General features: G+C 35.6%; 1 protein-coding gene across 1 annotated transcript in view; it reads left to right on the forward strand.

Moving 5' to 3' along the window:
• Positions 1-6,739: 6,739 nt before the first annotated feature.
• The window catches only part of lmbrd1 (LMBR1 domain containing 1), a 42,946-nt gene continuing 22,957 nt past the window's right edge, over positions 6,740-26,728 (forward strand). Inside the window, exons 1-6 of the mRNA XM_026309575.1 lie at positions 6,740-6,826; positions 8,353-8,529; positions 9,665-9,728; positions 20,313-20,410; positions 21,640-21,707; positions 24,077-24,165. Of these exons, the coding sequence (XP_026165360.1) occupies positions 6,761-6,826; positions 8,353-8,529; positions 9,665-9,728; positions 20,313-20,410; positions 21,640-21,707; positions 24,077-24,165 (562 nt within the window). The 5' untranslated portion in view covers positions 6,740-6,760. The remainder of the gene's footprint in view (positions 6,827-8,352; positions 8,530-9,664; positions 9,729-20,312; positions 20,411-21,639; positions 21,708-24,076; positions 24,166-26,728) is intronic.

The raw sequence follows: 26,728 nt of genomic DNA on the forward strand, positions 1-26,728 counted from the left end.
TCAAGGTAAATGGTCAGAACACACTTAAGAGGAGTGAACTTTTAAAAAAAATCCAAGGTGACAGTAGACTCTAAAATATCCTTATGATTACTGTCATCAGAGACATATTCTGTCTTAACCATGCTGTTTTGTCTCACTCACTTGCACAGCACTAAAATCTATTTATCTAGAATAAGTTTATCATAGAATAAGTTCATTAGTAGTTATTCAAGTTACTTTTCTGTGGATGAGACAATTCATTTTGAATAAAAGTCAATTATATTCAGCTTCAATGTTTGCCTTTGTAATGTTGTTTTCTGCTCAGAGTGCTTGGTTGCTGCTCTCTGGGCAAAGACAGATTGTGTGGGTTTTGTGTGTCAAACCTGTATGAAAAAAGCATGCAATACAATAATTTGTTAGTTTAAAGTTACAGAGCTGGTGCTCCACTTACTGGTGCTTAGTATCCCCAATAAATCACACTGTCAGAGGTTTTCAGGAGTAATAGTTTATCAGTATCTGGGGGAAAAAAATGGTCACAGTGTGGTCTATAGATTATTCAGAATGACCAGGTTATTGTTTCTGATAAGATTTTGTTGATTTTTTCAGAGGGTGCCACAGCTCAAACTAAAGACTGTTCCTCTGACCTCGTCTACATAGACAAAATACATCTAAACTTTTCCAATGCTTTAGGTTTTATGTTGGCCTGATAAGCAATTATAAGCAAGACCATCATATACTGTTGTGTGATCAATTTTCATTATTTCTTCAAGTGACAACACAATTTGATTATAAAATGATAGTATTAATAAACAGTGCAAGAAATATCCCAATTCTTGCTTCTCTACTTGCTCAAATAAAAACTTAACCAAAGGACAGGAATTAATTCTGCCATTTAAAAGTCATTAGAAACTAGTTTTAGGAAATTAGCTCTAAAGAGCAGCTTTTCCTATTTTTTTTTCTCTCATGGGAGATATATCCCTCTGGAGCTTTTCTGCTTTTCTGGGGAACTGCACTTTCAAATATTATTTCCATGGCTTTTCAGCTCCAAAAGGCAGCACACGCTTCGCAGTGAAAAGTCAGATAACAAGAGAGACTGAGGGACAGATGGTCATGCTGACTCTGACCCCAAGACATTACATTTACAAGTTTGGCACCTTCCTGATGTGACTGAAAAAATATTCCAAACCATAATGCCAGAAATGGCGCTTTTGGCGATTTTTCAGATTTTCAGTGTGTGTGTGCATAAGCATCACACTTTATTCACACATTATGGTTAGCCTGTTTTAGCCCTTATTATTGTTTTACAGTTTTGCACAGATAATACCACCTGAGTGCTCTATTGGGTTAATGTAAGAAGCCAAAACTTTAAACATCACACTCACCGTTTGACAACAATGACTAAAGATTTGAAATCATTCATGGTTCATCATTCACCCAAGACATAGATGTGTATGTACGTATATATTAAAATATGGTGAAATAATAATGAAAACTATTTAAAAATACAAATCGAACAGGGAAATCATTTACAGCTAACACACATTTGTGAAACAAATTTCATCAGTGATTGGTCTAGCTTGGTTGCGTTCAATTTCTCAGCAAGTGATGCCATTGAGCCATCATGGGCAATAAGGATGCAATGATTTTTCGCATTATCATTTAATTTATACTTGTGATTTGCTGTCATTTATCTTACTATCCTCTCTAGACACACACCACATTGGAGTCCTCCTGTGAATGTCTTAATCTAGATAGAGGCTACCAGTAGGAGCCGAGTGGATCCTTTGCAGAAGCAGTTACAAACTGATATGCCCCTTTGTCAGACATGAGTTTCTCACATTTTGGACACTGCACATTAAGCACTGGAGGAAAAGACGTCTCATATCTCTTAAAACATGTTTCCTGGCTTCTCTGTTCTTGCATCTTTTTCTTGCATCGTATGTGGGCGGGACTAAGATGCAAGTAAAAGATGCAATCACAGGAAAACGTGGATGCCATTCATGGAACTGGAATTTACCCTAAATTTTTATCGAACTGCCTTTACTGCACAAAGTACAGCAACACATGCTCACCTCTAAACTATGCATGTAGTATATTTATTGTAAACACACATACTATTTGACTGAATTTGAACTTTCAAATTCACTCTTCATTCTTACAGTGTCTCCCCTCTAGTGGCTCATAGGACGCATAACATATACATAAGCAGCCAATACGTGCTGAATTCTATATCTGAATTTTGGTTGTGTTTTTTTGGAGAAACTTCAGCTATCTTTCCAGAAAAGCATTCAAAGAGAAGCGGTTTGAAATATTGGACATACTGTACTATACAATATTAATCTGACTTGAAGTGATCTCAGTCACAATATTAACCCTGAATGTTCTATATGTTTCTAATGAATTGTTTTCACAGTGTTCACTAAGTCACAATACTCATAAGTGGTCAAGATAACAAGCTGAGCAGCACCACATGCTGCAGTCTGCAGTAGAGCTGTTAATCATAACATTATTTGTTGGATATATTACAAAAACTCTGATCTCTCCCTGATTTTGACTGCATCAATAATATGAACATTCACCAATAGCTGTGTCTATCACTGAGGCTAGGCTAAATAGCAGACGCCATTTTTTTGTATAGTACTTTGCAGTGCAGTTGGACAGCAGCACAAGCTACTGTACATCCTTCACAATAATCATACACTTAAATCAATACCTCTCAGAGACAGTTTGAACACAAAACCTGAACATTATCACCTTGACAAAGGAGCATTTATTTCAGGATTGTTGTGTAAGGCTGCAATAATTTTAACTAATAAACTTCCAGTTGAGGGTATAAGAAAACAGTGCTCTCTTCTTGTGGCGTTTGTGTGCATGCATGTGTGTATGTGCTTCTGTATGTGTGTAGCATTGTGTTTGTACTGAATACATACATTTGCAACCTCAGCAAACACTTTTGCTTTTTGGAAGCAGTCGTTTGGCTTCAATGCAAACAGATTAATCGCTGTATTCTGTTTCTTTATTACAGCAGTTAAACTATTATTGTTAAAGGGACACCTGTCTGCTCTACTGGATCATTTACTAAATAGACATATGGCAAAGGAATAGACAAAAACCACATGCTGTGTTTTGCTAATATGTATGCTGCCATAACCACTGTGTACCTTTCATGTGCTCATAAAAATCACAAAAGCCATTAAGGAGTGTCATTCACCATTTCTCAGAGCTCACCTGGACATGAAAGCTTCCAGCATGTAGACAAAAAAGAAAAAGGATTATAAAGATACAATAATATGTCAGTTTACCTTGCAGCTATAGTTCTGTGGGATATTCATGAAATACGGTCAAATAATTTACCCTTCTATTGAAAGTTAAAAGAAAATCAAGTGGTGCCAACCTCATTGGGAGAGTTGTGATACTGATTCTCTTTAACAACTCAACCAGTGTTAATCATATAACTGCAACTTCAAATTAAAGTACAAGTAAAATCAACTTCTTTGAAAACTCACATGATGTAAAGCTAAATGTAAAAAGCAACAAGTCTAACAAGGTTCTTTGATAGTAATCAAATATTACTTTATTACTATTACTTTACTTGTGATTATCATTATACAGCAGTAGCTGTATATGCATTATTCTGTTTTGAATTAGGTCATTTTACATTTGTACATTACAACCTGTTCCTTGTAGCCTGTTTATCACCACCTTAAACTCATGTAATATTTACACAATATTTTACATAAATTTACCTACGCTGGCCAACTGCACAACCATATGCTGCTTGCAAATGCAAATAGTATGCACCCTAACTTAATATTATAGTCAAGGTTAGAGTAGGTGACTCACTTAACAAAGCGAAGACGACTGAGCCGTGGTTATAGTGCAACTTTAGGCCCTATATACATATACTCTATATACACAATCAACAACTTACACCCTGTCCCTGTGCTTTATCACTCTCTCTAGTCACATAAGCGCCATCCATTTTCTCATTCAATTAGTGCACAGATTTGATAGAGGAGGAAGCACTTCACAGCCACAATTACGGTAGTTGGAACTATTTCTGCAGTATCACTTGTGCTCCTCAGCTGGACCGAGAAAGCTGGTTTGGATGACCGAATAAAAGAGAAGTGGATGAGAGGTGGCGCCAATGCTATAATTTTGCTGAGTAGTATTACTCTCTACAGAAAATATTGAATAGGTAACATGGGTTTGTGTACTCCTCACTGCAACAACTCCTCAGATGACTACAGTATCATTATGAAAGGTCAGAAAAACATGTACCTCATTCTAATGTAAGTCACCTAATCCAGAAATCTTTTGCTTGTCCAACAGATATCTTTAATTGACTTTGCTGCATGCCCTCCATTAGGGCAGATTGCCAAGTTGCTTGATAAAGGCATTCACAGTTTTGAAAGGTTGCATGAATTAAGCAGACTTACCTTCCATGCGAGTGAATAATGGGTTGTGAATGAATTACATCAGTTTAATTAAAATGTTTAAAGTCAGAGGCATAAATGAAGTTTAGATATATTAGTATTGATTTTGAGGAACTGAATTTCAAAGTGTCCAAGCCAATAGTGACCAACTAATTAACTGGTAAGAATGTTCCTCATTCAAATTAGTAACAGACCAGTATTTCCCAGTATAATATAGAGAAGTATTTTTTTTCACTTTCATAAACTTTAGAGTCTCAATGTCACTGTGGAACCGTTATAGTCTACCCCTTGCAAAAGTAATTACTCAAGTAATAATTTAATTTTGTCTTTATAATTCCAATCATAGTGAAGCATGACGGCACACTCTTAGACTGTTGTAATTTAAGGGACAATAGATTCCCTAAATGGAGCAGACATCTTTGCTACAATGCACTTAAAACTGTGCAAAGTAGAAGTGAAATAAAAACAGCACAGCAAACACAGCAAATTGATTATGTGGAGCTACTGTGGAGTTTGCATGCAAAACAAAATATCTGAGAATTGGAAGAAACCTGGCATATGGCTCAAACTTCTCCATACACAAAAAAACTCCAGCTGATTGTTACACTTCACATAGAGTCTGGGAACGTTTATTTAATCCTATTGCTGAAGGAGTTTGAATCCCCTGCTGGGTGGAACACAAGCTCATACTTCTCATGAGTAAACTTGAGTGGTATTGCTATTCATGCATTTATATACACCAAATAAATACATATAGTGACTTTTACGAAATTATGGCCCCATCCAGTCTGGAGCTGAAGAATATAAAAGATGGAATACATTGACAAGTTTCTTGTGCAGGAGCAGAAATATCTGATAATTCAGATTTTTGTTATATTGTAAAGCTCTATATTTGTCATCACAAGACACATAGATATCAGTAAAATACATTAAGGTTTTACAGTAAGTTTTACAAATGTGAGCAAACATGTCAGATAAACATACAGAATAAAGCCAGTGTCAGAGCAAACTGGTGATATATATTGCAGTCTCAATGTAAAACATAATGGAAGGCTTAGTGGCTTAGTGATTATTGCACACAGTGTCTGAACTAGCCTAGAAAGTGCTAATCAAAGGGGAGAGACAGGCAAGAGAAAAACAGCAGACCAAAGCCAGGAAAGAACAGAGAAGAAAATACTATAACAAATATAGAGCAGATCTATGCTTTTGACACTAAAAGACACTCTTCCAGCGAGCCACTGGTCAGACGGCTACACAACAAATATTATTGAATTATAAAGATGATCCCTTAAAAATATGGATCTTTACTAGAATTACATTATTATATCAGCAGAGAGACTGCTTTCAGCAGACAACAGCTGTTTCCTGGTGTGGGCCTCTGTGGTGGATAATTGATGGCAAGTATTACTCCGATGATCAGCTCTACACATGGGACTGCAGCTACCGGTGCACTGTACCGTAGTATCCATTGACCTGCATCTTTTTTTTGCAGCAATTTATACTACTATAAGTCCATAGGTTGTAAACTATTGTAAATAACTGTGTGTTAATTTTGAAAATATACAGACAAATGGAAGAAAAATGGAAAGGCTGACTCCTATATCACGATACAAAGAAACAGAGAAAAGATCATATGATCATAAATGTGTTAAATGTAATAGTGGTCTAGTGTCTCCTAGATCAGCTTAAATGCCCTTTGGTCACCGTTCAGGATATTCATGATCAGCCAAAATGCCTATTTGGCCTACATATCCCTATGATTAGCCTAAATGCCCCACTGGTTAGCACAGGTGCCACCTTAGTTGGGCAAAATGAATGTAATCTAATCTATAGGGATATTCCCTTTGCACTTGACCTCCATAGAGTCTCTGAATGTTATTAGGTTGAACTGTATCATGGAGACAAACAACTTTTTTGTGCTTATTACTCAACATGCTATTGAGTCACTTTCCACTATGGTGCAGTACTGCCAAGCATAATTCTAAGGTACTTTTAGGCTATATTAGTGAATCCAAACTACCAAACTGTGGTGTAAAGAACAGCCTATATTCTTTACACCACAGTACACAGCAGTGTCCCCAATCCCACCCTATGCTAAATTTGAAATTTAAAACCACTTCACTAATAATTTAATCGGTGATTAAGTCATTTTGTGTGGTTTTGTTACTTTCCCTTAAACTATGAATACCTTACGCACCACTAGTGGTGTTTTGTAACCTCACTAGTTGACTTTAATGAATTTATTTTGACTTACAGGCCGACATACTGTGGAAACGTCTCGACTGCTGCGTCCAACGTGGTGACATCACCGGGAGCACGTGGGATTGTTATTGCAGGAAGTGAAGATGGCGGCTCAGTCGCTGCTCGCCGAGTCTGTGCTCGGGTGGTCTATTTTCACCTTTATACTTTTGGTAAGCAAGTGTGAAGCCGTCTGTCCTCTTCACTAAACTGTGGAGCGTTGGGCAATGAGTTTGACATGTGTTAGCAGGTGAAGATATTGCTCTGGTGATGCGTTAACCCGGAGCAATATGGCTACGATGTATTAACGCCAGTGTTGGCTTGGGATAGGTTTAAGCTAGTGTTAACATTAGCCATGTTACAGACTGCGCTTGTTGTCGTATAGAGGCAGGTACCTTTTTATTTTTCATACCGTGTGAAACTGTGTTAGCTTAAAAACAACCTCTTTGAAAATATCGACATTCCAACTTTCCGGTGAACTAGATTTTTATGTCTTGGTAACGACATACAGTTTTCAGTAGACGCGTTTAAAATGTGTTTCACAAACTAAAATTATGGTCTAACGAATAAATAATGTGCTGCTGAAAATTGAAACACTGCTTTACACCACAAATATACTGCAAACTTTGCTTTTCTGTGAGGTGTTTTTTTTTTTCTCCATTCAGAGCCCAGGTCTTCAGTAGTACTTAAATGAATGCCTTTAAATTACACAGCCTGGTAATCTGCTGCCCAACTAGCACCCATTATTTCAGTTGTCACTCAGAGCCACATGTCTACATCAGAAGATGGCCAGAAGAATGGATGCCATTAAATTGCTCCTCTTCTCTTCCCACCACTAACAGTCCTTTTATTGAAACAAACCTTTCAGTGGATCTGATTTGGATGCAAAATCTGCCTCATTACCTGGCAAAACAAGCAGCCAGAAGCTTAAGGCTGCCGGCCTTTAATTGATCCTGTCTGTGAATGGCAGCCCTTTGATCGGAAGGGACTAGTTTTAGCAGTGCCCTCGCTTCTTTCAGCTTGTGTGCCTGGAATATGTCCTTGTCATCATGGAGCCCATGTTTTGCTTCTCTGTCTAATGAGTTTCCTGCTCATTACAATAACATGACATTGACTATCCCTCTCTGTTTGGGGTTTTCTTATGTTAAGCAGCAACACAAATAATGAGAAAATTCATGAATTTAATAGTGATTGTCTTTCTAATAGACACATTAACCCTGCTAATTATAAAAAGTCAACTTCATGTTATTTCCTGTCATTCCTTATCAGTATTCGGGAATCTTTGTTCACTTGTATGCTAAAAGGATAAGTGGGAGTATTATATAATCAGATCAGGTCAGCACTTACAGTCAGGCTGTTCTCAGTATATAATTCCCTGCTTGAGTATTTTTTTTGGCAATCAGCAACGCATACCCTGCAACTAGAGTTTCGAAGCAATGTTGATCTGGCCAAGGAGGACACTGAACAAAGTTTAATGAAGTTGTAACTGCCACACTAATTAATGTAAGCTTATACAAAGGTAGAATTTATTTTAGGGTTTTATACCTGCATGACAGTTATATTTCACAATTGTTTCAGCTTGTGTGTGTGTCACTAGGAATTCTTTCACTAATCAATCCTGTCATTATTTCCTACTTTTGACTTTCTGAGATTGCATGCAGAAGTGAAATATATATATATATATATATTGTTTTTTTAGGTCATCCTGGCTTTCTGTTGGATCTACATTCGTAAATTTCAAAGTCGTCAGGAGAGTGAAGTTATTTCAACTATCACAGCAATATGTGCTCTGGCCATTGCTTTGATAACGTCTGCACTTCTACCAGTGGATATATTCCTTGTTTCATTCATGAAGTATCCCAATGGTACCTATAAGGTTAGTATCTCTTCTGCTAACACCTCCAGTAAAATCGATTTGAGAAATGTTAATGACTTTTCTTGAGGCAGCTTTTAACTTTCCTTTGTAATTTTCTTAGATGCTGTGGACATGTTTTTGTTGAATCTAAGACTTGAATGCATTTCTTGGCTCATAAATGTTTTGCCCAGTCATTGCATTTGTTTTTATCTATTTGAAGGTTTAGTTAAGTGTGTAATGATATCTTCATTTGAACAGCAGGTAATTTGATGCTTTGTGTGGGTTGTGAACTGCTGTGATTGCTCAAGGGTGTTTTTCTCTTTTTTTTTTTTTTTTTTTGTACCATTTAGTCATGGCCATCTAACAGGCTGCACATTTAACACATCAGGAACATAATCCTCACTTACTTAATCAAACATGATTTCTTAGCGATCTCTTGGTGATTGTACTTTGTAGTAAAAGCAAATTAGCAATGGGGCATGAAAGCAAGTACTGACTTCCTAGTAAGATTTGACAAGTGTAAACAGAAAAAAATGAAAGAGTGATAATATTAACTTTGGAATGGAAAAGATCCAGTGAGCTTTTTTAGAACAATAAAAATCACTGACAGAAATGACACAAACATTTCCCCAATTTTCTTAAAAATATTAAAATAATATCTGGTTTTAATCTCTTTTTCAGGTTTTCACAGTTTTTCATCTTCTGTTTGAGAATTTATTCTTAATGTAAAATGCAAGAAATGGAAGCTTATGATGGACAGTTTCCCACAACTGTGCTTCATGTGAATGAAAATAGATTTAGACAAAGGTCTGACAGCTTTGAGTTATTCCCCTCATGGCTGTCAGTTTTGTGTCATTCTGTTTATGTCTGAATTCAGTTTGTGAACCTAGGTAAACAAAGATGCTAGAGCACTGATAATAGCCCACATGCTTCTTGGTTTAGCATGGCCTACCTCCTTTTTGGGTCTTGGATTAGTCAGTAGTTAATGTGTTGGGGTTTCTGTTTCATTCCTTTGTCTTCAAGTGGTATATAAGTATGGTCATCAAAAAATTAATACAATATCCAGAAATTGTGTATAAATTAATACATTCTTTATGTTCCTCAAAATTGTTAAGTCTAAATTTTCACTATGGACTCTTCCCTTGTTAACATCCAGGAATGGGCAGCAAACAATGAGACAAGAGGACAAATTGAAGACACTGTGCTGTATGGATATTACAGTAAGTGCATTCTCCTAATGTCTATGTAGCTGCATAGGGTAAAGTTAATGGATTGACAGTTGCAATGTTATCAGAGAGATAAGACGTACAGTTTTTCGTGGCAAATGCTCATTCAAATTAATTGACTCTGTCAAATAACAAGCAGCTGTCAATAATGAAATTTACTGTTGCATCTTAAACATGATGAAATGTTTTTCATTAGACTTGAATGGGGACACAGTATCCCCATCTCTGTGTTACTGGTGAACACAAGGTGAATTGTTTTCATGACCTTGATGTGACACACGTCTTTGTATCATTAATGTCAGTGTGTCCCACTGATGGACAGTGATGATCACTTTCACTCATCTTTGAGGTATATGTAGTTTACTGTATTCATTTTTCATAGGCTCATAGATGGCAAATATTTATAATTCCTTTCAATGTTAATGTTTACATACAACCCTGTAATTAGGAAGTATTAATTATTTCAGCTTTATTTATTATTTTCTGGTGTGGTGTGTGTTTTTATTCATGATATATTGTTGCTTTTCACTCCTTTATATACCCATATATTGATGTTGCATGTGATTGTGACTGAATCTTCCTCTTTCATGTGAAGACAGTCACGACAGGATAGGAAAATTCTGTGCTTACAGAGAGAGTTGAAGACCATGTCCATCCAGCTGATTAGTGAGGTTTACCATGGGGTTTGTGAACATAGCTATTGTAACATTTTTGGTGAGATCTATCTTGAGCAGAAAATGTTTGTCAATGTGGTAGTGAGTTTTAAGGACCAGTGTAAACCACTGTTTAATTAGTATAGTCAGGTGTGGTGTCCTGTGCTGTGCTGGAAGGAGAAGAGGTTAGCCTACTGGCAGAAGAGTTACTATAACAAATATCTGCCATTTTATGTGCCTGATTTTAAAAAAGGTGTAATTTTTGTTAAAACATTATGATTGTTAGTAACTTCAGGCCGAGTTAGGTTTCCCTTTAAATCAACATAATGGTAATGATAATTATCATTCCACAAATTAAATACCCATGAAAATTGACAGACAGTGGGGCTCAAGAAAATGCAAAGCTTATTAAAGGCTCTGGACAATTAATAAAAGACTGCTTTCCACCATTGTCACTTTTTTTCTGGTTCAAGAAATATGTGACCTGGTGTAATTTCAGCATACTTCAGCTTATCTTAAACTTGGGCAGAAGTCTAATTAGCCACAGTGAATACCTGTGTGAGTGTGCAAGGTCTTTAAGGCATGGGGAACATGTTGGTGGATCTTTTTCACTGCAGATATTTTAAGAAAAGCCAAGCAGTAACTAACAATGCTAATGATGGTTGAATTCCATTAAGGGCCCCACTAAGAGCTGCTGTGACTTACTATTGAAATGCCTCAAATTAATGGAATGCAGCCATTGGAAATATTATCAGTTACACCAGTGCTGCTTCTTCTATGACATGTCAAAATGTCTGCTGTAAAAAGAAGAAGAGGACTATTAATAGCAGCAGCAGTTCGGCCGCGCATAACGCATAAGTAAATTTGTTGCCATCTACAGGCAAGTAAGGTAATAGTGGCTGCAGTTTGGCTTGCCACCAATAGGCATTGAGTGGTACAACTACTGAATTACAGATTATCTTCATCAACTGTTAGGGGATATAATAAAAAAAAAATGAATATAAAGTATCAACACAACTTTAGGTTTTTGATTATTCAGTGAATTTCGATTTCACTTCCAAAGGCAAAACTGAAGGTTTGTTTACAGTTTTTAAGATCATCTCTATGTTTGTACATCTTGCCTTGTTGAGAAAAAAATAGCAAGGAAGTCAAAACAGAAAGCACATTACCAAACAATCTAGTTTTCTCTGCAAAAGTTTAGCTACAGTGTTGTTTTCCAAGAAATTTAGTTTTTGGCTTCTGGCATATTCATACTGTGATTAGTGAGTTTGTCAAGCATTCATTCAGACATTTTGGACTTTCCTGTTTCATTTCCTTGGCAGGAGAGAGGGCAGGTGTAGTCACCATTGATTGCTCCTACTGATAAATTCCCTAAAGTGTCACTGAAATTTGTTCTTGATTGTCATATTAAAGGATATCACGAGTTTGTTGTTTTTGACGATAGCAAATTCACTCATGCCAAAGACACTAGATCACACATTTTGTAACAGATGCTGGCTTAAAGTGCCTGTCAGCAACGCTGTTATGTACCGTCTGTTCATAAATGCCAAATGCAAGGAATACAAGCTGTCTCCATGCCCAGACAGCCCAATCAAAGAAACCACTTCCAGTGGTATAATGACATCAGAAAATTGGCTTTCACAGACCAAGAACACTGCACATGAATCCAGCATTCAGGGGCCACAGTGTATTGTCCTCGAGACACAGAAATATCATTTCATACACAACATGGATTTTCTATGTTTCTATGTATAGTTTGGATTAGACACTTCCTAAATGGGAACTTTGCTTTATGGAGACTTGAAAGATGAATAATTCAGTAGGCTTATTTTTGAATGTTGGGCTATATCCTTTCAGTAATTTAATTCATTTAATGCCCAAACGGCCTGGGAAACATGTTGATGGTGCAACAGTTACACTCATAGTCAGTTACTGATTTACTAAGGATTTCTCTGTCTGATTAGAAAGTTCAAGAGTAAATCTTAAGTTGCTGTCTCTATACTGTCATGCAGCACTTGATATTATCACTCACTTATCGTCTTAGTCCATATAAATGCTTCACGTTTGTTTAAGTCGCCATTAAAATACAAAAAGTTTCTTCATGTCTTTCAGAGACCATAAAATAAATAAATAAATGAATAACATTTTTTTGTCTATTTTACTTTCTTGAAAAATCCCACCAAGACTATGCATTGTAGGAGCTAAAAGAGGAGAAAGAGAGAACCTTGAAAAAATGTGCTACTTCCCTGAAGCATGTACACATGTGATAATAGCTGTGGTGCAGGATGATCTGCTTGGAATTTTTTTTGTGCTTGTAACCTTTGGCTATTGATAAGGAAGAGTCAGTTCTTGTAAAACTGCCCAAATTACAAAAATCAGAGCCTTGCAGGTTTGATTGATATTTTCTCAGTTCCTCTGAACAATTTTTTGGAATAAAGTTATAGTGCCTTTAAAATATTGAAAAACATTCCAAGCTTAGAAGTGGTGAGTATCCATCAATATTTGACATGCTCTTTAGTTCAGTGCTTGTGTTGTTATGAGATTTGAAGCTGTTTTCTGCTGTGCCAGAATTAATCTGACTGTTGGTGGTACAGTCATTTTCTTTGAGATTGGCAGAAGTCACTTCTGATTTCAATCGGTATCCATTTAAAGTTTATATCTTCAATGAATAGATGTTTGTGAAAATGACAGTATCACAGGAATGTGTGCTGAGGCTGAACAAAGTTTGTTACAAGCTGGAGTACACTAAATATGAAAATCTGATAAATCTAATTTTGGGTGCACAGTCTATTTTACCACGGTGTTATTGATGTTTATGTAAAACCAGAGAGACTCTTTCTTATCTTTTTAAGGGGCATCACTTTATTATTTGCCAGTAGGTGGAGACCAAGCTCTATGTGTGTTGTATGCCGAGCTTCTCTACAAATCTAACCATTAAAGCTGAATTTTGTTTAAGGCCATATTTGACAACATTTGTCTCTTTACAACTAGAATAATTGCAGGGTTTTCAGAGATTTTCTCTTTCTTACCTTAGAGGATGTTTTTCTCCAAGGTGGGCTGGTTTGTAACCAGTGGTGAGTGCAGTTATTAAGAATGTGTATGTCGAGTGATTTTTAAGAGGTCTGCTTTATTTCCTTTACTTTGAAATTATTAGTTGGCCTCACTTAACTGTCATTTGGTGAATTTCAGAAATGTTTCATTTTTTCCTTTGGACCAGGTATTAAATCACAGTTGATAATGAATACAATTCTTGTAATTGTCAATTGCAGTTCTGCATCTATTTTTCATCTACATAATTTCCCTATGCAGGTTTACTACTGCACAGTGGAATTATTATATGTATTACTATGCATTGTACTATGTATTACTAGATGCATGTACACTATACATATTTATTATTTTTACTTTAATCAAATTATTGTATTTTTCTGTTGTTTACTTGGAATTCGCACAGTAATAGAGTCATTGGAAGTGGATGACACTGAGATATTCGTAGGTTAAACTGCAGTCCTTTGTTCATTAAATGCGTATCTGTTCATGCTCTGTCAGTGAAAAATTCACATTTGTTCAAACTCTTTTTCCTGTGATGGCTTGAGTACCTAATAACATCATGAATATGTCATGAAAATGTGTTATTATTTTACATCTCAGACAAAAATTTGAATTTATGATTGCCCAATATACTCTTATTATGCAGTACATCTTATGTTTCAATGTACTTTGTACACAAAAACGTGACCACCAGTAGAAAGTTATTGTAATTATAATTGTAATACCAACAAACTGAAAATGAGAATATTCTATTAAATGTTATTTGTCCGTAGAGATTAAATGTATTTTCAGCATGACTGAGGGCATATATGTCTGTAACTGCAACATCCACTGCCTTTTACAGCCCAAATAGTTTTTTGTGATCTTTGATGAACCATGTTTGAAAGCCTATCCTTTCAGTCTTCAGCCTCTGCCCATTTATACATTTCTTTGGACTACTCAATACTTCAAAGCATTGGTGCATGAGACCCTTAAGCAACAGGGCAAAATACCCCTGGGCCCTTTAAATAAATCATCAACGTTCTCTCTGCCTTTTTTAAATGCCATTTGTAGAAGAGGCGCTAGAAAGGATGCAACCCTCTTGTAAATACGTTGGAAATTCTGTGTTTTTGTCTGTGGTTCCTGCCCACCTAAAGACGTTGACTGAATTTTATTGGAAAGTGATAGCCTAGTGCTTCTCTTAGGACCATTCAGAAAACAAATTGCAGTTTTATTTCGGAGGGCAACTTTGTGTATTGAGGGACCTTTCACAATAAGAATATAGTAACACATTCATGAGAAACAAAAGGCACTTTTCTTTGCAGATGAAATTACAACTCTTCTAGAACTCTTTACTTCTCTGTCTACTTTGAAATCAGAAATTTAGACATCGAGACTAGATCTCTGTGATATAACCTGCTGTTAGAATGATAGAGCCTGACACTGCATGTCTGAGGCTGATATCGATTATTACATAAACTACATGAACAAAACAAAAAAATTCTTCTAGCTTGGGTCCTCTATCAGAAACCTATGAGCTTGAGGATCCTGAGGATCTGATGGAGCCCTGAGTGTTCTGACTATTGTTGCCTTCACTTTCCACCTCTTTTTTTAGCTCTTCTTTCAGCCTTTGGTATTTCTCTGGTTTTTCATGTTCCTTCTCTCTGATATTGCTGCATCCATCACTACGACCTTGTTCTCCTGCTTATCCCCCATGACTATGTCCGGTCAGTTAACCATTACCAGTTTGTCAGTTTGTATCTGGAAGTCTATATAGTGCTCTCTAATGAATATTGCCATATGTCATATTGTCATATTCTTTCCATATTGTTTCTGAATTACCTCAAACCTGACTTTGGCATTTTTGTCTAGTTTGGAGTTATTTATTGCATCACGAATTCACTAATAACAAATATAGGGATAATACACCATAGTATGACATATTGTCTGTCTGCTGCATCACCATTGTTTTGTCCCCATTTGTAGAAAATACGAAGTTCTCATTTTTATTCGTTACTCATAGTGGTATTCTGTTAATTTTGCTTCTGGGATGGTTGGTTGTACTAAATGGAGCTATAAAAATAATGTTTAGTGTACACTGGTCTTCTGCCTCAGGAATCATTTGATAATGCAATGCATAAAGATGATGTGCAGATCATTATTCATGTTCTTCAAGGATACTTGTTAAAAGTGATGTTCCCTACTTCCTGCAACAATGGACAAGGGCAGTTTTAGAGTGTATTTGTCCTACTGGGGATATGGTGGCTTCTTTTCAACTAAAAAACCTTGTCACTGAGCTATGAAGTGAAACAAAACGGTAAAATATGACAACAAACTGTGTCACTTTGTAACCGTTGTCAAGCAGATGGCAACAAAATAGAAAATCTTGTCTGAAGGGATGTTAGAATTTCTACATACAGAATGAGCATCTGCAACATAATTGCTACATTTTCAGAGAATCATTTTGAAGTTTTGAGTTGAGTTTATTTCTTATTGCTATCTTGTCAGGTTGAATTCAATACATTTGAGTGATTGTGAGGAATGTGAATGGGCTAGGCAACTGGTAATCAATGCAGATGAGTGTAATAGCCTGAGAAACATTATCAGTGCAAACATGCTTTACAACTTAAAACTTTATATGTAAAGTATGGGAATCGGCATGGACCTCCTGATAAATTGGACATTTTTCATTCCTGAAATGTTTATTCTTTAAGTACTGAGATACTATATAATATATTTAATGAAACAGTGTTAAGGTGTTCAGGTTTTTCTGTTTTATGTGACTTTTGCCTTGAAGATGGATTGATCATGTTTGTTTTTGCTTTCTAGGAATAATTTTATTTTGCCATTACAATTGTGAAAATATTATCATATAAGTATAATGCAATATGAATATAATTATTTAACCCACATACTTATAGCTATACATGTGAAACAAGGGATAATAATGAGTAAAAGTATTATTTCAGACCTGCAATTAGTGATAAACATTTTTTATAAAAGTATTTACTGCCTTGGCAATCACATGCCACAAATCTGACTGTTGTATACTGTAGTATTTTTAAAATGATTAGTTATTTTAAATTAAATTTTTACCATCTTATATATTTATTTGACCTGATGACTGCATTAAGGGGCATGAGGAATTATTCTATTACAACTTCACAGCAGGGCCTTGATACTTTATCAGCTTATCAAGTTCTCTCTCTTTTCTCTCTTTTTTTTTTTTTTTTTTTTTTTTTTTGTCTTTTGCACATTGGTAAACCATGTTTACTCACACATCCAGCTGAAACCTCCATCCACCAACAGACATCAAATCAGTTCTTCATCCTGTCAAATTTGAGTCCAAATATGGTGGCTCCCTTGATGTTTATATGAAATGAGAGTGCAAACTTGTAGTGTCATAACTTTCAGCAAGTGTCTGTACAAACAGGTATTTCCATCACTCTCTTGAGTTCTTTTGTGAGAAACTGTGCTTCTCTGAGAAATCTCCCCTATATATGTATATATATGTTTTGCTCTGCCATAAGTAAATATAAGTAAATGGAAATGCGTACTATATATGAACACAAGAACAAATTGTTTAGACCTTTCAGGCAGGGAAATAAATGTGCCAAACCTTAATCCTTGGACAGGTGTCTTCCCAATAGATCTGCTTAGAAAATAATGGATGATACATGGTAATGCATTCTGACCTATTCTCTCACTGTGTTAATATTCATGGTGTTATGATTAATTTTACCCATTGCTTCACCCACAAGCATATGCTTGAGGCTGCATGCTTTGCATGGCTTGCATTTATTGACTTCTGGCATCATCCTAAACTCAGTTTGTCTGGCTTTAAATGAGTGTAAATGGATACCTTGGCGAAGCAATAAGCATGTGTTTATTGAAAGTAATGCCCTGTCATGATCACAGCTGGCAAAAAACAAGACACTATAAAAGTGATGTTTGTTTGTCTGCAGTAGAGAGAGCCTTTTTGTGAAATATAGTCCATTTCATAGAGGGGCATGTTCATACTTGCTTGAGGCCATGGATTCTTGACTGATGTTATGGATTAAATGGTTATCAGGAGTGTGCTTTCAATTCTTTTTTTCTACATTATTATTTTCCACTCAGCAGTCACACCTGTAGTCATGTACTTCATCATCGTATAAAGGCACTGCTCAGGGCATGTATTTAGTTGTTGTTTCTTATGTTTAGCACTGAATTTCTTATCCATTCATAGTTTATCCAATGTTTTCATTTTTTTTGGATTTCGGTGACTTTAAATTGAGGTCTAATTCAAAGAATTTACTGCGGCTTTATGAAGCCTCTCTTTAACATGTAGGGGAAGAAAGGGAAATTGAAGTGGCTGTTGAAAATGGTTTGTCTTCCTACACATTTCTTTTAGTTGACATCAAAATGCAAGTTCTGTTAATGGGTCAGATTTCCACCTCAAGGTGGCATTGAGCTATGTCAACCATATTGCAGAGCACATCTTTGTGACGTGCTTTACTTTAAGTTATTTAGAGATTGTCTGGACTGTCTTCACCAACATCCATTTGATGCAGAAAGCAAAGCCCCCAGCTTGAACTAACATCTCTCTGTTTAACTGTTTTTGCCTCACCTCTGCTTTATAAATTCCCATTGAATTTTATTACTGGCCTCTTCTGAAAAAGAAAAAAAGCTGGCTGTACAGGAAGAACCAAACAAAAAAGGGAACAAAGAACAGCGAGTTCTCTTACCTTGGACAGCTGTACAGAAGATCATCAGCTTGAGTGAATGAAATACATTTCTGTTGTAGATGGATTTTTCCCATTAGAGTGGTCAACATTAAAATATAAAAGTGATTACCTGATCTGGGAGGTTTAGCGGAAGCTGTGTTCATCAGAAAGAAAATGACTTTAAATACAAATAAATCTGTCATCAAATGTTTTGGATCACAATATCAGTTCTTAGTTTACTCAGAATACACCAAGTAGTATCTTTTACACATGGAACTCATAACACAGAAAATGTCTGTATGAGGACTGCTATTAATGACGCTCCTATTAATTAACAGAATTAAACTACCATAAATTAAACTGTGATCAAACACTGTTTTTTCACCTTAACTAGGTAACATCTCTTAGCCATTCTTGTTAAATCTCAACTTTCTGGTGGGGGAAGCTGAAGAGTGTTTTTGTTGAAAAAATAAATATGTAATTTTCTTGGTTGATAGCATTAATGCACAGCACATTTAACAGAACAAAGTAATAACTTCAAGCTTAATTGTTTTTTTTTCCTCTTTGTTTTTGCTGGCAATATTAAACAAAATTGCTAAGGTTTATGAGGGATTGCTGGTGATGATGCTGCTGGAATGAATATAACTTTACAATTGAGAAAGAGCTGTGGTTAGTCAACATTAATGATTAGAAAACTACCTGTCTCTCCTTCTCTCAATGTGATGTAGAAAAACTTTAACATAACACATAGTCACTAAATGGCTGTTTACCAGGACTCACAAGAATCATGTGCATTATTTCTTAAATATGAAGCATCGTCTTACTGAGATAAGGAGCAAATTTACTCTTGTATCATTATGTAGGTTCATATAGAGGGAGACAATATTTTACTTAAATCAATTCGGTAACTTTTAAATTCATACATATAAAGTTGTGCAGAGTGATGCTTGATTGCTTAATGGAGCTCTTGTGAAATAGCTAATAATATATTTGTTCAAAACACATCATTTATTACTACCTCCTGGGTTGAAATGCCCACCATACATTTCCTGCCTGATGCAGGCCTCCCCACGCTTTCTTAGGGATAATACCTTTAAAGCATAGCAAAATTACTTGCTTTCACAAACTCACAAGCACACTTTAAAGTAAGAGTTATTGTTTTAAAATGTTCAGAAACACATGTCACACTCACAACCCCACAGCCAGCTATGTCACTGTGTGTCACAACTTGTAATGCATGAGTCACTACATTTTGAATGCAGGAGAGAAAAATGAGCACAGAATTCAGAGCTATTAAAAACATCAGGCACAAAAAAGCACCGATGAAAGTATACCATGTACCAAAGTTCTGCCATGTTACCTCATAGATGCTCAGTGGTTATTTTTACTTCAAATGATGTGTTTTGTTCATGACATTTTTTGTGTTTGTCAGCTAACAGCAGCCAATTTTTCAGTTGAATGTACAGTAAGATAAGCCTGATAGGCTTTGTTTTCCTTATAAATGGCATGGAAGGGTAAAAATGCAATGTCCCCGAGGGTCAAACTGAGAAGAGACTGCCAATCTAAATCAGCAGTGGGAGATGCTAGATAATGTGTTGTCATGAGACAAGTTAGTAAAAGATCCAGAGAAAAATGGAAGTGATGAACTACTTTAGTTCGAATAACTCAGACTACAAATATTTCTGCATGAGTAATGGTATTTTGCTTTTTTTTTTTTTTTTTTTTTAACTGCGGAGTCAGTGATTCTTGATAATATTAATTAGAATTATCATTTGAAAGTTTTTAAGCAATTGGGTGTCATTGTCTCAGAACGAATGGCATATGTGACTTTTAATAACTACTACAGCCGTTAATAAAAGAATGTTGTGACTGACAAGGAGGATTGTACTAGCTTATGGTTGTGGCATAACCAGATAATGGAAGTTAAAGCATACTTTTTATAGAAAATGCTAAATAATGCAAACATAATGCCCCCTACATTTAAGATATACAGAAATTAACTTGATCTGTAAATCTGAATTTAAAAAATGTACTTTTCTGAGTGTTCTATACTGTATTTGTATGTTTTAACATTTAGTTTGCCACACTGTATAGTAGGAAGCGGTATTGGTTATTTAGTTTTTGCAGTATTTGGTACAAGAGGATGTGTTACTAATTTGTGGATTTCAATTCTTTTGTATTTCCAACAGCGCTTTACTCCATCATACTCTTCTGTGTGTTTCTATGGATCCCCTTTGTTTATTTCTACTATGAAGAAAGAGATGATGACAACATGAACAAATGCTCGGTAAGAATGCACAATTTCTTCTTCTACACATTGCAGCGTAGGATCCTCAGATGCAGTGCTGCAAAATTGAATTTTAATCTGATGATTCAGGCACAGCTGACCTGAAGTAATCAGCAACATGAGCCTATTTGTTTGGACACATTTTGATATTTACATGACAAAGAATAAAAGCAAATATCTTGCTTTTCCTCAATGTTTTTTTTAAGCTTCTTTGTGTACTGTGGAGCTTCACAGTACACCCTCTTTTAAATCCACTGTTGTCATCACAATGCATGACAATGTTTTTATTTTGTCTTGATCCTTTAATGTTTTATTTGATGTTTTGTCAGTCTTTTATTTCCAGGTCCCGAAAAATTTAATGTGTTTTTGTAATTGAAATGAGAAATAAATATGTTTGAAATCTGAAACAAATTAATAGTAAATACTAATTTGCCTTTTTTCTGTTGTCAGGCCATACTATCTACTTTTTTTACTTTTTGTTTATGACTTCTCAGTGTTGTCATACTGTATAGTTTTTGTTAAACAGTTTTGTGTTCCTGTTTTCTTCCATTATGCACTAAGAGGACACACATGATCACAAAGGTGACATGATACACATTTCTGCTGACTGCAGAGGGCACTACTAATACTACTACTACTAATACAAACCATTAGTTAGTGGCTATAATCTACTATAACAGGCGAGAAGAGCTTTTCTGTAAAAAAAAAATTTTTTTAATGTTTCTAGTAAAAACCAAAATTTGCTACTCAGGCTCAACAAATCTAAAGTGATCAAAATAAATTCTTGTTTATGTGTTTTGTGGCAGTGAACATTGCCACATTGTTGTATTCATATTACAAACAACAGGCCACATATTGTCAACTAAATTTTAATAAAAATTAAAATTTCTATCTTCACTCATCTTTTTTAGTGAGAGATGTACCAAACATTAGCTATTCCATAGTTCCTTTCTGTCTTTCATGGGTCAGTTTTGAGCTGACTGAAACACTTTCTCTTACAGACAAGGATGTCTTTTGTATTGTTACTTTAAAAGCACCTTGAATATCTCTGGGAGTGACAAGTCATCTCTGCCAGGTCAAACTGAATCTATAGCCATTCTATATAGCTCACACTGACTATAATCCTGAGCTATAAAAAGAGTATGACCCTCTACCCTCATTCACAATGAATAATAATAAAATTTCATTTATGGCAATGATTGACCAGTTTAATTTTTCTTTTATTACAGCAGGTGAAAAATGCTCTGAAGTACACAGTTGGATTTGTCATTGTCTGCATAGTGCTTCTTTTAATTGGGTAAGTTGCAGACTTTGATGGCTTCTCTTACTTAAGTAAATGGTAGGTGGAAGTGGGTGTGAACATGTCGCTGTGTTTGCTTAATCAGATGTGTACACCTTTAAACTTCTCTAATGCCATTTGTCTGGCCATGGTAAGCCATACATGAAAAAATCTCTATACCCCTTAATTAATATAAGTATAGTATATTGTCAAGTTTTCCATGAAAATTCAATATAGCAGATAAATTGAATTCCTTACATTCCACCCATGTACAAAGCACAGGTGGAGGGAGTATTGAATCTTTTTCTATTGTATTTTGTATCTACACTCTATAATGATGCACATTCTTAGCCACATCCCAGTTATCTGCAAGTTTTATACTGGTTGTGTTCGGTAGCACCCGCACAACATAATAGATTTTCTGTGCAGCTGTGACAGAAACATGCCTGGAGTTCAACCTATACGATTTAATGTGCTCTTTCAACCATTAAATGGTGCACTCGAGTAAAGCTTACCTGGTTTGGAAAAATAAAGGACACATGACTATACTTCCTAACAGCTTAAAGTTTGGATGTTAGGACTTTTTTATAGACAGAAGCAATTTAGCCCCTTTTTTAGCTCATGAACTGGAACGGTTGCTGCTTTGTTCTGGCAATTGTTGCTTTGGCCCTTTGATTTCCAACAACATGATAGCTTTTATCCCAGACTGCTTTTCTGATACTTGGAGACATAATGGCTTTGTTTGGCTGTTCACTCACTAGGTGCTTGCTTGATGTTCCAAAGCTTTTATTTGTTGTCTTTATACCTGGCAAACTGTTTAACTCCCTGAATGACCCCTGATCTATCACTGCTACAGGTTTTTAAAGTGCCACTGCAAATAACAAGTCATGTATTCTCACATCCAACCTTTAAGACCCATTATTTTGTAGTGTAGCGAATATTGATTAATGCTTTTACAAAGTCTGTATGACAGCTGCATAGTCTAGGTGCCTTCAAAGAAAACTGACAATCACATTTACTGTAGTTTTGCTTTAACTCTGAACTCTGTCAAAGAACTGCCATGCATATTATTTTGAAACTCTGTGATATGGTGTCATAAGATACATTGCTTTGGAGATGGTGCCTACAATTTGAAAATAATCATGTTATTTGGTAGCCAGTGAAAGATGCCATTGTTGTGGTGATGATGGACCTTCAGTACTTTTCTGAAACTCAGTTGAGACAAAGCTTAATCACCACAAAAAAATTTTAATACCTGTATAATTTTCCTTGTATCTCCTTTGAAAGAAAACACTCTTTAAGTTAAGATAGAGAAAAGTACATCCATACTGTAGACACAGCTGTGAAGATTGGGGTTAGAGTTATTGTCACTTTGATGAGGTTTTTTGCTTCAAATGAAAACTTGCACATAACATGACCAAGGGGAAGCACATGAAAAATATTAAGTGCAAGTGTGGATCCCTGGGGATATCCACATGGCAGAGGGGCAGCTGAAGCCTATTGAGGCCTGAAATTTTGTTTTCTTGCATATGAGGCAAAGAGTAGTTTCTAAGATGCTGAGCTAATGTCTTTCACCTCCCCCGGTGAAGATTTTTTTAACATCCAAAACGTCCCTATAGATTTATAGAGCACCATATTTCATATGCCTATAGACAGACATAACAAATATCTAAGGTTTTCCTTTAATATATGCATATACTATATATGTATTGAATGTTTAAGAGTTAAAATTTGAAGATCATTTGAAGATAATTATATATATACCTTTAAGGTGCACAAATATGATTTTGTACAAGAGTAATCCAGTTTTGCATATAAGGGTGTATATCAGGTGGATAAGGAAAACGTTAGTAAAAAGTTGCAAAATTTCAAAATCCCTTTTATATGATGTAAGAATATTTTTTGCAGTGAACAGATGTAAACAAAGAATGTGTAACTAAGTACATGATTTCTTTTGTTGGAGAGGTGTGGTTACACCAGCAACATAATAAGCCAGTTCTAAAATTAGCAAAACTATCACATAGCTGAGAAAGGAAACTAAACACAGGTCTAATTATACAGTAGGCAGATAAGTAAAAACAACAGGCATTTACCATGGAGCTCATTGCTGGTGTGGAGAACATAGTGTTCAACCTTATTTTATTATTTCCATATCAGCATTAGATTGTGTAAGATATAAAAGGCCTCTCTAATGGCTTACAAATGTTAGACCCCAACTAAACAAAATTCGCTGCATCTTTTTAAAACAGAAGGTTTTTGAAAATAAGCCGTAACCATTCATGCTAGTACAAACCTAGGTATGTTGTTCACTTGGAACAGTGACATACTAGAAAGAACCTAATGCTTTTTACCTTATATACACTAAATGATTGTTTTGATGATTTTAGAGCCTTTGTTCCACTTGAGCCCCCACCTGCCCAGAATTCCACTCAATGGGAGAAAGTACAATACCTGTTTGAGGAGCTTGGAAGTAGTCGTAAGTATAGTGTTTTTAAAAAAATATTCTTATGTTTAACTTTATTATTGTTGCTGTTGATGCCATGACTGTCATATTTTTTTTTTGTTTCCTTTTAAGTCTGACTACCTCGCTCATTCAACACTTCCCCTTCGTTAGTCATATTCATTACTCACTTGAAGCCGCATCCATCTTGAGTATCTGTTCTTCATACTATATGCCCTCCTTTTCCCATTTATCTTCTTTTATCATTTACCTTGGTCTGAAGTTCTGCTTAGGCAGAACAGGGAGAAAATTTTAGATGTGATGCAACTGCAGGCAAAACAAGCAGACACAAGCTGTCTCAAGAAAGCAGAAAACAAAAACAAACAAATAAAAATACACTGATCTCCCAGCTTATGTTTCTCCCCTTTTGGTACTGGGTACTGTAGATACCAGGTAATAACAGTTGGCATATTTAAAAATAATGCAGTGCTTCTTAAGATTAAAATGTTTTAAACATTATTAATTTAATTAATTTTATATTCCGTTGCCAAATGTTATATAGGACAGATAGTATACAAGAAATTGAATTGTCCTTTTAAAGTAACCTAAATACTGTGAAGACATCGTCCTTGAGTGTCTTTACTTGTTGAACATTGCATCATCTGTGCTCATGCTAATACAAGAACATTGCCACATGTGGACTTTTACCAGTCCTCTTGCCTTTTTCCATCTTGGGATCAAGGTCAAAGTTGAACCATCTGCCTCTATTCTCAATATAGTAACCCTACATATTCTCCCTAACCTTCCTTTCAGGCACCAGGTTGCTCTGTTGCTACAGAGGAAATGTGATGATCATCCTGTTTCTAATTCCCCATCTCTTTTCCCTCCAGATGGGAGGTTAATTGTGTAAAAGAAAGACGCTTCTGCCACGTAACCCTGCCGACTGTCTTGTAATATCTATTCATTAAAGCCACTACATCTTTAATGGCACCAGCAGTGCATTTTTTACAATGTTCCAATGATGCCTGAATGTACTCATCAGGATGGAGTTGAATGGCCCAACTTTAACTAGGTAGAGTGCTTGGGCAAGATTTGTTATTTGTAACACTTAACTATTCTTGCTTTTATCGGAAAAGAAACTAATTAATTACTGATCCTGACATATACATACAAGTGTACACAAAGTATATAGCTCTTAACATAACATAAGATAACATAAGAGATATCTCTATTGATGTATTTAACTCTCCTCAGCTTTCATTGCTTACTAGAGAGCAAAGACTGCAAGGCAATTTTAGCCCTTAGTTATTCTAAATATAGATTACTTCTGTGTATGTAGAAGTGGTAAAACTTCTTCCACTTGACCCTGACTGTCAGGTCTCTGAAGCTCTTACCATGCCATTTACAATATGATTTACATGAGTCTAATTTTCATAAAAAAGAAACTGTTTTTATAGATACACTAAATAAAATAAATACATAATAAAATAGAGAATAATCAAACCATTTTTTGTCTTTTTAAGCATATTCAGTGTAATAAATTATATACACTTTCTTAGATTACTCCTTTCCAGAAACCAAAGCACACCACATGGTTCTACTTGTTTTCCCTTTTTCAAAAGCAGCCATTGGTATCCATTCGTTTCACTATAATTTGGCAATCAACTTGATAAAACTGTAGTTACCGTAGGATATAATTACATCATTATGGATAAATAAAGTGGTCGTTGCATGTATTGAAAATCGCTTTGTTCTTGTCATGCTACAGTATTTTAATTTTGAGATGTTGAAAAGTAAAGGATATGTTCATTTGACTGTGAATAGTTCATGTGCAGTAGTTGAGAATACCCAGCCCTCTCGGTGTCTTTTGGTTGGGTCCTAAAGAGGGCACCCCATAAGGACTCTATAGTGTTTCTGTAGATATGGTAATCATTCCTGTACATCCATAGTACTGTACATTGTCATAGGTTTATGTTTAGCTGACTGAGTTATAAAATAGCATGGGGTAGAAATAGAGGCCATTATGTTCTTAATGCTTTTGAGGTTTCAGTTACACATTTGTTGTGAGGGCGTTGAAGTGATGATACTGATCTCAACTTGAACAATACTGTGACATTTTCTGTCATCCCTCAAGTTTAGCAATAATGTTTTATCTCTATTAACATGGCATCCCTCATCTGTGGGATAAAAGCTACAATATTCTTTAAGACAAGCTGTAGTCTAATCCAAATTATGTAGCTATATATTTTTTGCTTTTGACCTTTTTCTTCACCATTATCCATGCAAAAAAGTAAAACTGCAATGGTGTTTGATAACGTTCCCAACTCTGTAGTAAGTTTTCACATGCTGTCATGTACGATGTTTTGCCATATACTGTAACCTATCTTTGCTGCTTTGTACTTAACGTTTGTTGATCCTGTCAATCCACCGAAGTAGGGTGCTGGGGCTAAAGGAACTCCTTTATAAGCACCTCTGAGTACAAGTTTCATGCACAGAAGGGTTGTATACGGGGCAAGATAAGAGCCACTGTACCTCATTCAATTGCTGTTTGAATTGAAGCTGTACATATGTGGAAGCACTACCAATAATAGACAATATT

Source organism: Mastacembelus armatus, chromosome 15 (assembly GCF_900324485.2).
Source record: "Mastacembelus armatus chromosome 15, fMasArm1.2, whole genome shotgun sequence".
NCBI lineage: Eukaryota > Metazoa > Chordata > Actinopteri > Synbranchiformes > Mastacembelidae > Mastacembelus > Mastacembelus armatus.